Source organism: Neoarius graeffei, chromosome 28 (assembly GCF_027579695.1).
Source record: "Neoarius graeffei isolate fNeoGra1 chromosome 28, fNeoGra1.pri, whole genome shotgun sequence".
Classification (NCBI taxonomy): Eukaryota; Metazoa; Chordata; class Actinopteri; order Siluriformes; family Ariidae; genus Neoarius; species Neoarius graeffei.
In genome coordinates this window covers 19,770,386-19,784,867 of record NC_083596.1, presented here as the reverse complement: position 1 = coordinate 19,784,867, position 14,482 = coordinate 19,770,386, and the positions used below count along the sequence as shown (strand labels likewise).

The following is a 14,482-nucleotide window of genomic DNA, read 5'->3' as shown; positions in this document are numbered from 1 at the left end:
GTATATGTGCAGATTCGGTATAGATGTTCGAAGGAGTCCTGGACGTTTATTAAAGCTGCCAGAGCAGCTTGAAGGTCCGTTGGATCGATGTAATCAGACATGCTCTTACTTTTTTACTTACTTTCTTACTTCCCGGGCTGGCATGTACAGTATATGACATATGTATGACGTAAACGCGTACCCGACGTGAGCAGATCCGAGCAGAGTTTCGCGTATTGGGTTGTTGGGTTCACCCAGAAAGAGACCCCGATTCCTTCGTGCTGATGCCTTCCCTTCGGGCCCGAGGACGAGTCAATCGCTCAGAAACGGACAGGAGAACACGTGTGGGTTGTTCACATGCCAGTTTATTCGCTTGCTTCGTCAGAATGAAAACATTTGTGGGAATTTCTTAGTGTTGCTATGTTAATGTTTTGTCTTCGTGTGTGTGTGTGTGTGTCTATGGGTGTGTGTCTATGTAGAAGTGTGTAATGATCTTGAATCAATCATAATAATATAATATATTTTTGCTGACAGTAAGGTACAGATAGATATCAGAATTTTGGCTTATAATCAATATTATGTCTGATTCTTCGTGGAATAGTTTGGAATGTTAAACATAGATAATGTCTTGCCTACGAAGAAGGTCAAAAAACACTAGTTTGCACAGAAAGGATCTTACTAATTCTTAATAATTAACATGAATAATTCTTAACACATGAATGTGTGGTCAGTCAGTAAATTACATCTTGATCATCTTGATTCCATCAACATAAGTAAAATAACAAATAACAGTATGCTCTTAATAATGAATGTTATAAGAGAATAAACATAAAAAAATAAGAACAACTTAACCACAAGAACAATGAGAATATGTCTGAAAGAGAGAGAACAATTAAACCACTAACAGGATTAAACTTATAACTAAATTAGGTTAATGCTCTTAAACTAAAAATCCTTAGAATCATAAGATCTTAATTATAATTATGAAACTAATCTAGAACTATGAAACTATCAATCACGGAATGCATTCATTAATTACGGGATCTATAAAACTAACATTAATCATTACCATAGTATATTTCAATATATTTCAGTATATTTCATAGCCTTTATGAAGCCATGACCTAAGATTCAACTGAATGAATAAGCATGATCATGAACTTTAATTCTACTGTTTCAAAGTGGGTATGAGTCGATCTGACACTAAAACAGACCTTCAGACACTTCTCTGTTCAAAATACACATTCATAAACAAAATGTTCCCAAACAATGTCCAGCCGGACCTAAGGTCATTTCAAACTAAATTTTAACACAGAATAAGCTAAGAATTACTATTTCACTAAACTTACATATACCTACATATATCCTGATTTAACCTACTGATTCTGATTCATATTCTGATCATAATCTACACATAATAAAATTTGACCCAACATGGGTAGTTTAGACGGATATGCAACGGGGGCTGTTTTTAACTTATCCACTCTGGAAGGCGTTTTCAATTTTTTTCTGTTTTTCAGCCTCGGAAACGCCGTCCCCGTGTAGACGAAAGGCACTTCCGATAAAATATTTAGTCGTTTTTACCCTACAGCGTCCTCGTGTATTAAACAGGCCCTTAGTTTCTGGCTTTGAACTATGAGCATATGGCCATGCCTAGCATAAAGAATAAAACACAACGGCATGTGCTGCGACAGGAAAATAATCCACTCCATGATGGTGAGACTCCTGAAGTGTTTGTCCTTTTATACCACAGAGATTTTCTAGTGATTTTATAATAGAAATTTATTAAAGGATGTGAAGTTGTTTTAAATCATTACTTTTAATGCTGTGGAACTTCCATAAGATAAGCTGATCTTATCTTATTAGTCCTATTTTTACTGTTGTGCTACCACTGGATATTTTGCTCATCCGATGAAGCCCTTATGGTTGGTTGGTTTTGTTTGTTTGTTTATTTTAGGGTATGTGGGACTGGGAACAGTTGGTGCTGCCACCTGGTGGTACCTGTATGATGAACACGGTCCACAGGTGTCTTTCCAGCAGTTGGTAAGTTGATTTAGATAAATTCCATTGCAGAATTTAATTGAGCACGTTATTAAACAAGCTCCTTAGCTCACTGAGAGCAAGCTGTCATTCTGTGCCATCGTGATTGACCGTTATAATAATCATATCAGTTCAGATTAGTGAGTTATTCTGTTTTAATTTCATTTATTCTTTTTTTTTTTCCTTTTATAAAATCAGTTGATAGTTTCTAGAGAACAGGTTTCTGCAGCTATGACCCAGGACTTGTGTGGAACATCACACTGATGTAGCGCTTCGCATTATGAAGTAATTTAGTTTAATCGTGCATTTTGTGCTGATGTGGCTTTACCTCACCGCTCCTGTGGCGTGTGTTTCTATGCAGCGTCACTTCATGCAGTGTACTGAGGAAAATCCTATGTTCAAGGGCATCGACTGTGAAGTATTTGAGTCCCGCTATCCCACCACCATGGCCCTGTCTGTGCTCGTCACTATCGAGATGTTTAACGCACTGAACAGGTGGAGAATATTGCCGGAGACCTAACTGGGGAAACTGTTTAACCTGTAGTAGAGTTAAATATGAACCGCAATTATTCTTCAATTACATTTGTTAAAATATTTATTTGGAGATGGTTTGTGTATACGATTTTATTTTTCAGTCTTTCAGAAAACCAGTCTCTGCTGAGGATGCCTCCATGGGTTAATGTCTGGCTTTTGGGAGCCATCTTACTCTCCCTGTCTCTCCATTTTCTCATCTTGTCCGTGGAGCCACTACCAGTAAGTGTACTGTGCAGATACACACTCATTCCGTCATCCTGTCTTTGTTCTGTTTAACGAGGCGTAGATTGAGGTAGAACGACAACAGAGTGCTGGTCTTGTTCTCGTTTATTTTGCCGTCCTGTTAAAGTTCTTGTCCCTCTCTGTCCTCCTCCTCCTCCTGTTGCTCAGCTGATATTTCAGGTCACTCCTCTCTGCTACTCCCAGTGGATCGTCGTCATCAAGATCTCCTTCCCGGTCATCCTCTTGGATGAGGCACTCAAGTACATCTCCCGACATCATTTAGAAGGTGCCTGATATGCACAGACCACATGCGTAATCTTCTGACAATCCAGTTATGGTCATTTTACAGTATAACAACGAGCTTGGATTAGATCAGTTGATAACGAAAAGATTAGATAAGATCATGCATTTTGAAGTGTGTGTGTGTAAATACAATTTTTAAATAATATTGGCTGGCTTTTTTTGTGGTATATCTGATATACCATGAAAAAAGCCATTATTATTATTATTATACATACACATTCCTTTCGAGTGTTCAACGCATCTTTTTCTTTCAAAATCTTCTGTATTTAACAAAGCAAACCTGGCGGCCCATGCTTGTTTACAAATTGTCACATTCACATCTCTGACGTGTCTCTCTTCCAGTTTTTCGATGTCCATTGGCATGTTTTTCTCTTGTAAATATGCGTGAAGAATATCTAATGAAGTTTTGGTAGGCTTTCGGGTGTTCAACACGTCTTTGTTTCCCAGCGAATAAAGAAATGGTTCTGCACATGCGCAGCAGAAAACTGTCACTGAATATTCATCTCAGCTCTGACGTCTGATGTCATGCATGGTTGTCAAGACAATACCGTAAACCATCTTCAACACCCATTCTCCATTAGGTAGAGTGATGTAATGCATGTAGGATAAGCAATATGCTAACAATATCGCATCCCATCAAACCAAGTGAATGAAACCCGCTAGAAGGGAATAGAACACCTGTGTAGGTGCAATTGGTAATTGAGTGATCAATCTCATTAAATCTGAAGGTTAATAAATCATTAAATTGAATCAGTCTCATTTGAATCATACCATTGAATCACTCTCATTGAATCGTCTCATTGAATCGTTTTCATTGAATCAGTCTCATATCATTAAATCACTCATGGAATCAGTCTCATTGGCTCAGTCTCATTAATTAATACCATTAATTTTGGTGCTTAATAATAAATTACCAAACAGCTAAATTATGGTATATTCCAAATTATTATGATCACTTACCATATTACATAAATCATATGCACCTTTGAATTCTTTTGAGATTGGATGACTTCAGAAATATCGGAACACAAATAAACACACAGTTTCAATAATAAATGAATTTATTATAAAGATAAAAATGAATAATGTCAGTTGAAATATATACAAACAGTGAGGTGTGTGTGTGTGTGTTGTGGTGAAGACAAAAGATTAGCTTTGTGTGCTAATTAAGATGTTTGTGTGTGTGGGGCCTGGTGACCACGTGTTTCTAAGTACAGCAAGAGAGTTAGCTTTGGTTGCTAATTGAGATGTACTAGCCACGTGTTGAGCCACAGGTTAGCCTTGTGTCGCTAGCTAAGACAAAGGAATGCTAGCTAAGATGTGTTTTTGTGTGTGAGGCCTGGTGAGCTAGCTTTGGTTGCTAATTAGACAAAAGAATTAGCCGTATGTGGCTAGCTAAGGCCCAAGGATCCTACCTTGTGGAGTTAAGACAAAAGGTGTGTATGTGAGTGTGGAGGAGGGCTGCCACGTGTTCCCTTGAGACAATACACTTAGCTTTGGATGCTAATGGGACAAAAGAATTAGCCGTAGGCTAATTTCACTAGCTTATAATAGTACTAAATCCACTGAAATCTTGATGGAGTCAAAATGTGTGTAAATAAGGAAATTGAGGATGTTAGTAGGAATAGAGAGAGAGAGCATGCACAGCCTATCTATTAAACAATTGAGAGATTAAAACAAAATGGAACAATCAATTCAATTCAACATGCTGCGTGTTTACAGTGTACACATTTAAACAGTCCCTGAGTTTAAATTCACACTTCTTCATAAAAGCTAATTCCTAAGACTAGTTTTTATGCCCAAAATTGCCAGTCTTGCTCAGTATTTTGCCTCTACGCAAAATTATGAAGAGGTGTTCCGAGACGTTTGGAGTTTCACCATTGTGAAGCACGTGAGTTGCTCCGTGAAGCACAGGATCTCTTGGTCCGACGCGTGGTCGCTCGTGATGAAAGAAAGTCTCTGATCAAAATAATGTGCACAGCGCTTTAATTAGGAGGAATTTGATCGCTCCTAACTTTAAATTAAAACTGCTTTGAGCGGCAGTTTGGTAACGTTACTGATAGACAAACAAAACCGGTTGTAATTCTATCTGAGTTTAAAAATCGTGCAATTCTGGAGTCTACCGTGGCCAAGGGTAAACAAAAAGAAATCACGCTGAATCGTGGATCTTGCAGAAAGAAAAAGATGTCTTTATCTGGTTTGCTCGGCGGAGCAAATTCCCTTTGTGTCCAGACAGCTTGAAGTCCAGGACGGAAAGAGGAAGAAGGAAGCGTTGCTCAGCTTCTTATGCTTTCATAGAGGATGTGACGTTGGTGATCCCGCCCACGCGTGACGTAGGTCAACGCGGAAGTTGGTGATGGGAGTTGTAGTTCTTAGACGGACTGTGTTACCTACACCTGTTTTTATTCCATCGAAAAAGTGTCCTGTATGTTTAATCATTCCTGATATTTTACTCCGATGACGTCACGCCTAGTGTTTTCCCGCTGACTGGATGCGCGTGGTCAAAATGGCAAACCGGTTCAAAATTAAAATTCTTTTGATTAACTTGCGGTTTCTTTTTTTTGTGTGGATGTGTCTACATAATGTAAAGAACATTACACAGTGGCGCAAAGATATGAAGTTTATCTTCTTGCATTGAAAATATTTTCACTTGTGAATATGTTCACCACTTGAAGATAAATTTCATATCTTCACACAACTGTGTAATATCCCCCCCCCTCTCTGGCCACTTTAATAAGAATGGAGAGATTTGGGGAAAATATATGAATGACTTTGACCTGGGCATGGTGGTTGGTGCTGGGAGGGCTGGTTTGATCATTCCAGAAAGTTCTGAGTCCCTGGGGTTTTGATGCATAAAAATCTCTAGTGTTTACACGGAATGGTACCCTCCCCCCCAAAAAAAAACCAGCAACAAAATAATCAGGTGAGCAGCAGTTCTGTGAGGGGAAACACTTTGATAAATGAGCTCAGAGGAGAACGGCCCGACTGCTTCAGGCAGACATGAAGGCTACAGTAATTCAAACACACTTTACACTTGTGGTGAGCTGAAAAGCATCTCAGAATGGACAGCACTTTGAACCTTGAGGCAGATGGGCGAGAATAGCAGATCACCACATCAGGTTCCACTCATGTCAGTCAGGAACAGTGATCTGAGGCTGTAGTGGGCACAGACTTGCAGAAACTGGACAGTTGAAATGTGAAACCAGCTGAGCCTGTGCCCAGTGTAGCCTCCGATTATTGTTCCTGACTGACACGAGTGGAGCCTCATGTGGTCATCCATCCCAAGGTTGGCATGTTGTGCTTTTCTGAAAGGCTTTTCTCCTCACCACGGGTGTAAAGAGTGGTTATTTGATTTACTCTCGACTTCCTGTCACCTCAGACGAGTCTGGCCATCCAAAGGTGTTCCAGGAGACAGCTGTGTGTGAAAATCCCAGCTTCTGAAATACTCAAACCAGCTCAACTGGCATCAACAGCCACGCCACCAGTCAAAGTCACTGAGATTACTTTTTTTTTTTTCACCCTTTGTGATTTTTGAAGTGAACGTTAGCAGAGGCTCTGTATCTGCATGATCTTGTGTGTTATGTTGCTGCTGCTGCCGCGACATGATTGGCTGATTGGATAAGTGCGTGAATGACTGGTAGGAATTCAAATGTTCCTGTTAAAGTGCATATCCTGGACCAATTTCGTTTTTTTTTTTATATGAAAGTATGTCCCTTTACACGCTCATCCAGAAGGGTAATTTTGCACAAGGCCATCTGTCTACAGCGGAAAAAAGTAAAATAACAAAACGCGTCTGGAAAAATCCCAAGGGAGTCTGGAGCCAGATTCGTGACGTCACCTGCGGAAGCGCCAGCAGGCTGTGCGAGCTTTGCATGGTTTCAGTGCACAGCCTGTGTAGACCAAGCGCTCCCATTTCTCTCTCATTGTCCGGTCTTTTGGGAAACGATGAGTACTAATCCCATCAAGATTGGTGTTGCTACACCCTCCTACAATACATCTGTTAACCATTTTAATAATTACGCGATAACGTTGAAGAAATTTGCAGAAAACCACCAGGTCGTTTTCTCATAAACAAACCAGCGCTGACGTAGGATTCAGAAGGAGGCGTCCCGCACGCGACGTCACGAAAATCAATGTTTCCCAGGAAATCCAAATGCCAAGTTTTTTCAGAGGCGGACCAGTTCGCCTCAAATGGCTCGATTTCAACTGAATTTTTCTGGTATTGCGCAAGGTAAAAAAAAAAAATTTGCACAGAATGGAAAATGTAGGAGAATTACATTGATCTTGCTCCTGAATTTACCCACGATATGCACTTTAAAGTGGTCAAAGAGTGTATTTTTTTAATTATTATTATTTTTTTAGTTTAACAAAGCTCTGACATGCTTACAGTGTGTACGACAAGCTCTCAGTTAATTATTAATAAAATTGTGCCTGCATTTTGATTAATTTGTGCTCTCCTCTAAAGGAAATGATTTAATGAGTAAACTGAAAAGCAGGTTAGTGTTTAGTTTTACGCAAGTCCTTGCTGTAGGTCTTTTTAATTTTAAGTTCTTTGCATGGTCATGTGTTGCCTCTTATGGCATTATTGGCTTGCAAGATACCTCTACTGTGTACTGCAAATATGTTCTGGATGTTTTTCTTTCATAATTGAGACTAAACTTGACATTTTCTGGAGACGAGGACACAAATTAATCAAACCTTGGCAATACATTAGTTCAAGTAGCAGCAAATTAGAAGGACTAATGAAGTAAAGCGTGTTATGATTTCATGGCCGTATTAAGTGAAAATGTCACAGTAAATTAAATTATGCGCAAGCTTTACTCCATTGTGCACACACCAAAAAATCTTTTCGTGTGAATCTCCATGACTCAGGAGCATTTTTATTAGCCAGTGGTTGAATCGTTGATCATCGTAATTTGGTATTACACGCAAACTCATCGAAAGACAGATGGGTGACGCTATTCGTGATTGCTGTTTCAGGCCAAGTCGAGTGTATCAAGTCCGTAATCGTGCTGCATCTCTTCGGAATAGCAAGCTTTTTAGGGTTCATTCAGACCACATCAAACTTGTTAATGTCGTTCCTTCATGCAAGTTGTACTTTTGATTGTATTTTTTGATTTTGAATCCCAACGATGCCAGAGTATTGTAATCGAGACGGTACTCCACCTCATTCATGTTCATTACCCATGTGATTCTACTTCACATGAGCCTTCTCGATCGCCAAATCTAAGGAATTGGACACGATGGTCACTGCTAAGGCTGCATGAATCTACAGCCTGGGCTAGAAAGAGATCAGCCCTGTTCTCACTTCTTCATACCATTTTGTGTGTGTGTTTGGTGTTTTTTATACCCCTGCTCCAAAGGGTGGGGGGGTATACTGGTTTACCTGTCCGTATCTCCGTCCGTCTGTCCGAAACACCCTTTTTCTCAGCAACCACAAATCATAGCCACTTGGTACCAAACTTCAGCTTGGGCTTCGATACCGTTTTCAGGGCTGTCACACATCAACTTCCTGTTTACCAACCGAATGTCTTTACGAAACATATAGGTCGGTTTACAAAATTTTCCTAACACTTTTCTCAGCAACTACAAATCACAACTGCTTGATATTTGGTACCGAGCTTCAGCTTGGGGTTCTCATCTCATTATCTCTAGCCGCTTTATCCTGTTCTACAGGGTCGCAGGCAAGCTGGAGCCTATCCCAGCTGACTACGGGCAAAAGGCGGGGTACACCCTGGACAAGTCGCCAGGTCATCACAGGGCTGACACATAGACACAGACAACCATTCACACTCACATTCACACCTACGGTCAATTTAGAGTCACCAGTTAACCTAACCTGCATGTCTTTGGACTGTGGGGGAAACCGGAGCACCCGGAGGAAACCCACGCGGACACGGGGAGAACATGCAAACTCCACACAGAAAGGCCCTCGCCGGCCACGGGGCTCGAACCCGGACCTTCTTGCTGTGAGGTGACAGCGCTAACCACTACACCACCGTGCCGCCAGCTTGGGGTTCTATACCGTGTATACCGTTTTCAGGTCTGTCGCACATCGACTTCCTGAATGTATTTACGAAACATATAGGGTGGATTTTGACGCTATTTCAAGAAGCAAAATGCTGTTTCAAAATGACAGGTTACCAGGATGCTATTTGAAACCCCTGAGGAGAGACGCCGCTCTTTACTTACTCGTTTCACGGTTAATTATTTGTTGAAGTCAACATTCATAATAAGTGTCCTGTTCCTTCAATCGCTTGCATTTTGATATAAATGCGGGGGGGGGACGTAAATGAGCAGGAGCTCACAGTTGATCTTGGTTGTCGCCCCCCCTCCCCTTTTCTTAAAGGAACAGTCCACCGTAGTTCCATAATGAAATATGCTCTTATCTGAATTGAGACGAGCTGCTCCGTGCCTGTCCGAGCTTTGCGCGACCTCCCAGTCAGTCAGACGCAGTCAGACGCGCTGTCACTCCTGTTAGCAATGTAGCTAGGCTCAGCATGGCCAATGGTATTTTTTGGGGCTGTAGTTAGATGCGACCAAACTCTTCCACGCTTTTCCTGTTTACATAGGTTTATATGACCAGTGATATGAAACAAGTTCAGTTACACAAATTGAAACGGAGCGATTTTCTATGCTATGGAAAGTCCGCACTATAATTTCAGGCGTACTAACACCTTCTGCGCGCTTCGGCAGCGCATTGATACGGAGCTCAGATATCAATGCGCTGCCGAAGCGCGCAGAAGGTGTTAGTACGCCTGTCATTATAGTGCGGACTTTCCATAGCATAGAAAATCGCTACGTTTCAGTTTGTGTAACTGAACTTGTTTAATGTCACTGGTCATATAAACCTATGTAAACAGGAAAAACGCGGAAGAGTTTGGTCGCATCTAACTACAGCCCCAAAAAATACCATTGGCCATACTGAGCCTAGCTACATTGCTAACAGGAGTGACAGCGCGTCTGACTGACTGGGAGGTCGCGCAAAGCTCGGAGAGGTACGGAGCAGCTCGTCTCAATTCAGATAAGAGCATATTTCATTATGGAACTACGGTGGACTGTTCCTTTAACCATGGTGCAATTGTATAATAATAATACAGTTGTTTAAGCCATTTGTTAACAGCAGATGAGATGATGTGGATGTCAAAATATTGGCCTTGTTTTTAATTTGTTTCTTCCTTCAAAGAGGGGGCGGCTTCTCTTGTGGTCAAAGAGTCAAATGAACCCCTTGTGAAATAATTAGTAAAAGCCTGGTATCTTGGATTTGCTCAGTGTCGTATGATGAAAGGAGCCCAAAGAGCTTAAGTACGGGTGAACCCTCTCAAGACACTTCTGTTTTTGATCCCCCACCCCCAATCTGCATATTCATGCATTATTTTTCTTCTGTTTGTTCTCTAGGTGAAGAGGAGGCGAGGTACAGGAAGAGTCGGCAGCTGAAATTCTAAGACGTCCCCTCCTGCTCCGGCACACGCACTCCGACACACGCACATACACTCGCTGTCTCCCCCCCCCTCCCGTTTCCCTTTTATGTATCAGGCAGCACTCCTTTTTGCATCTCCTCTCTAAATCATCCTCTCTGCAGGCCGGGTCACCGCTAGAAACAATCTGGGCTGTGTCCAAGTGCGAGTGTGTGCGCGTCCGAGTGCAAGTGTAGTGATGGTGTTGTACCAGCACAAGCATGGCCTCCATAACACAATGTTGCGTGATGATAAACCGTGAAAGTTCATTAGGGACTCGCTCTTATTTGGCTTCTTCACTTCCATGCAGTAGATATTAGTGGGGTTAGAACTGGGAGAGCAGAGGAAAAGGTCCAGATTTAAAGGTCATGTTGTGTTTTTTTGCTTGTGGAATTAAGGTTTTGGATCAGGTTCAGTCCTCGGATGGACGGGTCATTCCGTCACAGGACCATAGGAGGTGCAGGAAGAGAAAGTGTGTGTGTGCGTGCGCGTGCAGGGACAGATGCAAGGCCAGTTTAATTGACCAGTCACATGTACGTTTTTTGTTTAAGGCACATTTCCACCAAGGTCAAAACACCTCGTTAGTGAATCTGAAGTTATTGGAGCTGCAGTGTCCCCGTTTTTTAAAAAATATATTTTACATCATTGTGTGAACATGAAAAATTCATTTAGCTTTCAAAAACAGTTTCGCCTTTTTTTTTGGTCACAAATATTTTGCCAGTTCTGTGCCGTTTGGGATATAAAATGGGTTTTAGTAATCACTTGTTGTTCTGTGACGATTGCAGTTGACCAATAAGCAGCATCCGGCAACTTAAGCCCCGCCCAAAACAGTACAAAAAGTACCGAAGATCGAGCAGGACTTGAAAAGGTTCATGGGGTGGAGACGCTCTAAAAGTTCCTGGACACCTGAACGCATCCTTGCCTCCTGTAAACATTTCTAGGGACCTGATAAAGTTACTTTGGTGGAAATGTGCCTTTCTTTTTCTTTTCTTTTTTTTTTTTTTTTTTTTTTTAAACTCCAACACCTTAAAATTGTTCAGAAGCTTTTTAGTTAAAAACTCCCAGCTGTGGTTTTACAAATGAGCAGCTCTGAGGACTCTGTAAGCCCAACATGATGTTTACACATGAGAATTTCCTTTTTCTTTTCTTTTTTCTTTTCGCTTGTTTACTCACCCTGAAATGTCCTGATGGTCTTATCACGTGTGTGTTCTTGGGGGAAATCTGCTGGCGGGTCGTTTATCTGATTCACGCGGCTCTTGATTCACACTGACTCTGTCGCAAGCAGGTTCTCTATCAGGCTCCTTCTCCTCTTGTTTTCACATTTTAGACGAATTTCACAGGAACACTAGTCACCAGGAGCTGTTAGCAAACCCGTTTCCAAAAAAAGGACCGTTTGCTCGGATTCCTGTTAGCGAGCGAGAGAGAGAAAGAGGATGTAGAGCTGGGAAGAAACGTCAGAAAATAGCGCCGCTCCGTGTAAAAAAAACAATCTGTAAGAAGCCTCGGCATGTATAAACATGAAGCCTGAAGCATTTTACGTTAAGATAAGGATACACATGCACACAGGAGGACACGGTGCCTCTTTGCTTTTAACACACACGCATGTGCGCGCACACACGGAAAGAAAGAAACACACATTTAAATATTACAGAGCAAGGTGTCTTATGAATGTATGTCCACTTCCTTCTGAATGCGAAACTGCTTTTATTCATCGTCTTTTGATTGTTTTTTTTTTTAAACTGGTTTCTTTCTCCTCGCATCCTTTTCATTCTCGTTTTAACCTCAAGTTCCGTTCAGACACAATTCATTTCGTTGTCAAAAAAACCAAACCACTGGAGTTTTACCGTTAAGACTCGCCACCTCCTCCAGTGCTTCTCCAACCGAGCTACACTTTTTTTTTTTTTTTTTAAATGAATAATAATACTAGTAATAATAATCATAATTGACTGAAAGAACCCAGGCGGTTTATTTAGTGTGTCCATTTTGCTGTTCAAGGTGTAACGCTCTCATTATCTGTTGATTATGGGCCAGTGTGCGTCTTTCGTTTGTGCGCGCGCGCGCAGGGATCTAGCAGAGCAGCTACTTCCATTGCCTATGTGCCACTATGTTGACCTTGATAATATAGATATTGGGAGATGTAATGTAATATCTGTCCAAGTCTTGATGCACTTCTCATTGTGACAGATGTGCTTATGTGAAACGTATAGCCTACAGTGTGTCGGCGGCCATTTTATATGTATATTTAAAAAAACACAAAAAAAGTCTTCATGACAGCAGTCTTTTTAGCTCCATGTATAATATATCAACGATCATACTGGTTTGAACTGCTCCAGCAGAACTTTACGAGAAACACATGAAACATCGGGCATCATCTCCAGAGTGGTTGGTTTGTGTCGTACGTCTGGTCGATTCCGAATAAACGGACCGTAGGACTCGAAGCCCAACATACTGACACACAACGGCAATAAGGCCTCGTCCCGTCACTGTGGCTACACAAACCACTGGCAGTCCAAGCAACAGAAACCATGGGCTTGTACAGCCTCGCTAATTACTACTGATCTCTTTCCATTCTGTACAGGAGAAAAAAAAGATTGCATGGAACCTTGTTACTGTAATTAATAACCTATACAGTATGTAATATTTAAGGGTTTTTTTTTTTTAAATTAACCTATTTACCAGCAGCAAAAGAAATTAATGATTTGGGTTTTTTTGTTTTGTTTTTTCCAAGGACGTGGCATCAGGGGATCTTGTTCTGTTTGTTTATAGAGTTTGCTTATTAATTGTTTGCTTTTAAAGGTTGATGGAGATCTTTTACTTACTTATTTTGTGCTTGAATTGTTGTAAAATAAAGTTAAGAATCATGCTAATAATATTTGAGGGGTTTTGTTTTGTTTTTATAGTAAGTTGGTTTGAGAATAGCTGAGATTTACCCCCCACCTCCCCTCAATCCATCCAGCTCCTGTTCACCCCGAAAAAGATATTAATTTGTATTCATACTAAAATGGTACAACATTTAATATACGCTTAAGCAATGCACCTAGATACAGAGTTAATAAAAGAACCACTTAAGTAAGATGAGATGGAGAGAGAGAGTTGTGAAAGACAGGGAGGCTTAAGCAGGGGCTGATTTTTGAGATTTAGATTCTGGTTTACACAGGCCAATGCTGAATAATGAAGTTTTTAATGTGTACACATTTTTGAAGGGTTTGGGGATGGGTACAGCGGCTCCAGGGGCCCGGGATTGGAACTGTGCCATCCGTGTACCTGTTTATCAGAGGAAGGTAACGTCATCTAATTTATTTAATTTAATGATTCGCAAGATTTCCTGCCGTAAAAGAGAACCATTCTGAACTTTTATTTTTTAAATATGTATCTAAAGGTTTTACTCGCTTGATTAAAAACATAGACATCATATAGATTCCTGTCTGTGTTAACTGATGAATTGTCCAGTTTTACCTGGCAACTCGTTTATGTGCACAGTTTCTCTTGAGCAGCATCTGGAGCCTTGTACCCGCTACTGATCACCGAATTTCTGCATTGCATTGGTAATATTGATTGTGCATACATAATTTTATATATATATATATATATATATATATATATATATATATATATATATATATATATATATGAAAAAGATACGAAAATAAAGATTATTTATCTTATTTATTTCAAGTGTCTTTTGTGCCTTTTAAGCCTTTTTTCTTTTTTTTGTCTTTTTGATGTAATAAGTATTTGTAGCCACCAGATGGCAGTGGTGCTGTTCTAATGTAACGTTCAACACAATTAGTTCAAAGAATAACTCGGCTTTGAGAGATCATTTGACAGATTGTAATCTCATCTCATTATCTCTAGCCGCTTTATCCTGTTCTACAGGGTCGCAGGCAAGCTGGAGCCTATCCCAGCTGACTACGGGCGAAAGGCGGGGTACACCCTGGACAAGTCGC

General features: G+C 40.7%; 1 protein-coding gene across 2 annotated transcripts in view; it reads left to right on the top strand.

Annotated features, from left to right (window-relative positions):
- atp2a3 (ATPase sarcoplasmic/endoplasmic reticulum Ca2+ transporting 3) overlaps positions 1 to 14,204 on the top strand; it is a 194,483-nt gene extending 180,279 nt beyond the window's left edge. For both annotated transcript variants that reach the window (XM_060912161.1, XM_060912160.1), the window contains 5 exons: positions 1,937 to 2,022; positions 2,381 to 2,514; positions 2,655 to 2,772; positions 2,944 to 3,061; positions 10,477 to 14,204. In XM_060912161.1, the coding sequence (XP_060768144.1) occupies positions 1,937 to 2,022; positions 2,381 to 2,514; positions 2,655 to 2,772; positions 2,944 to 3,061; positions 10,477 to 10,523 (503 nt within the window). In that variant the 3' untranslated portion in view covers positions 10,524 to 14,204. The remainder of the gene's footprint in view (positions 1 to 1,936; positions 2,023 to 2,380; positions 2,515 to 2,654; positions 2,773 to 2,943; positions 3,062 to 10,476) is intronic.
- The last annotated feature ends 278 nt before the right edge of the window (positions 14,205 to 14,482 follow it).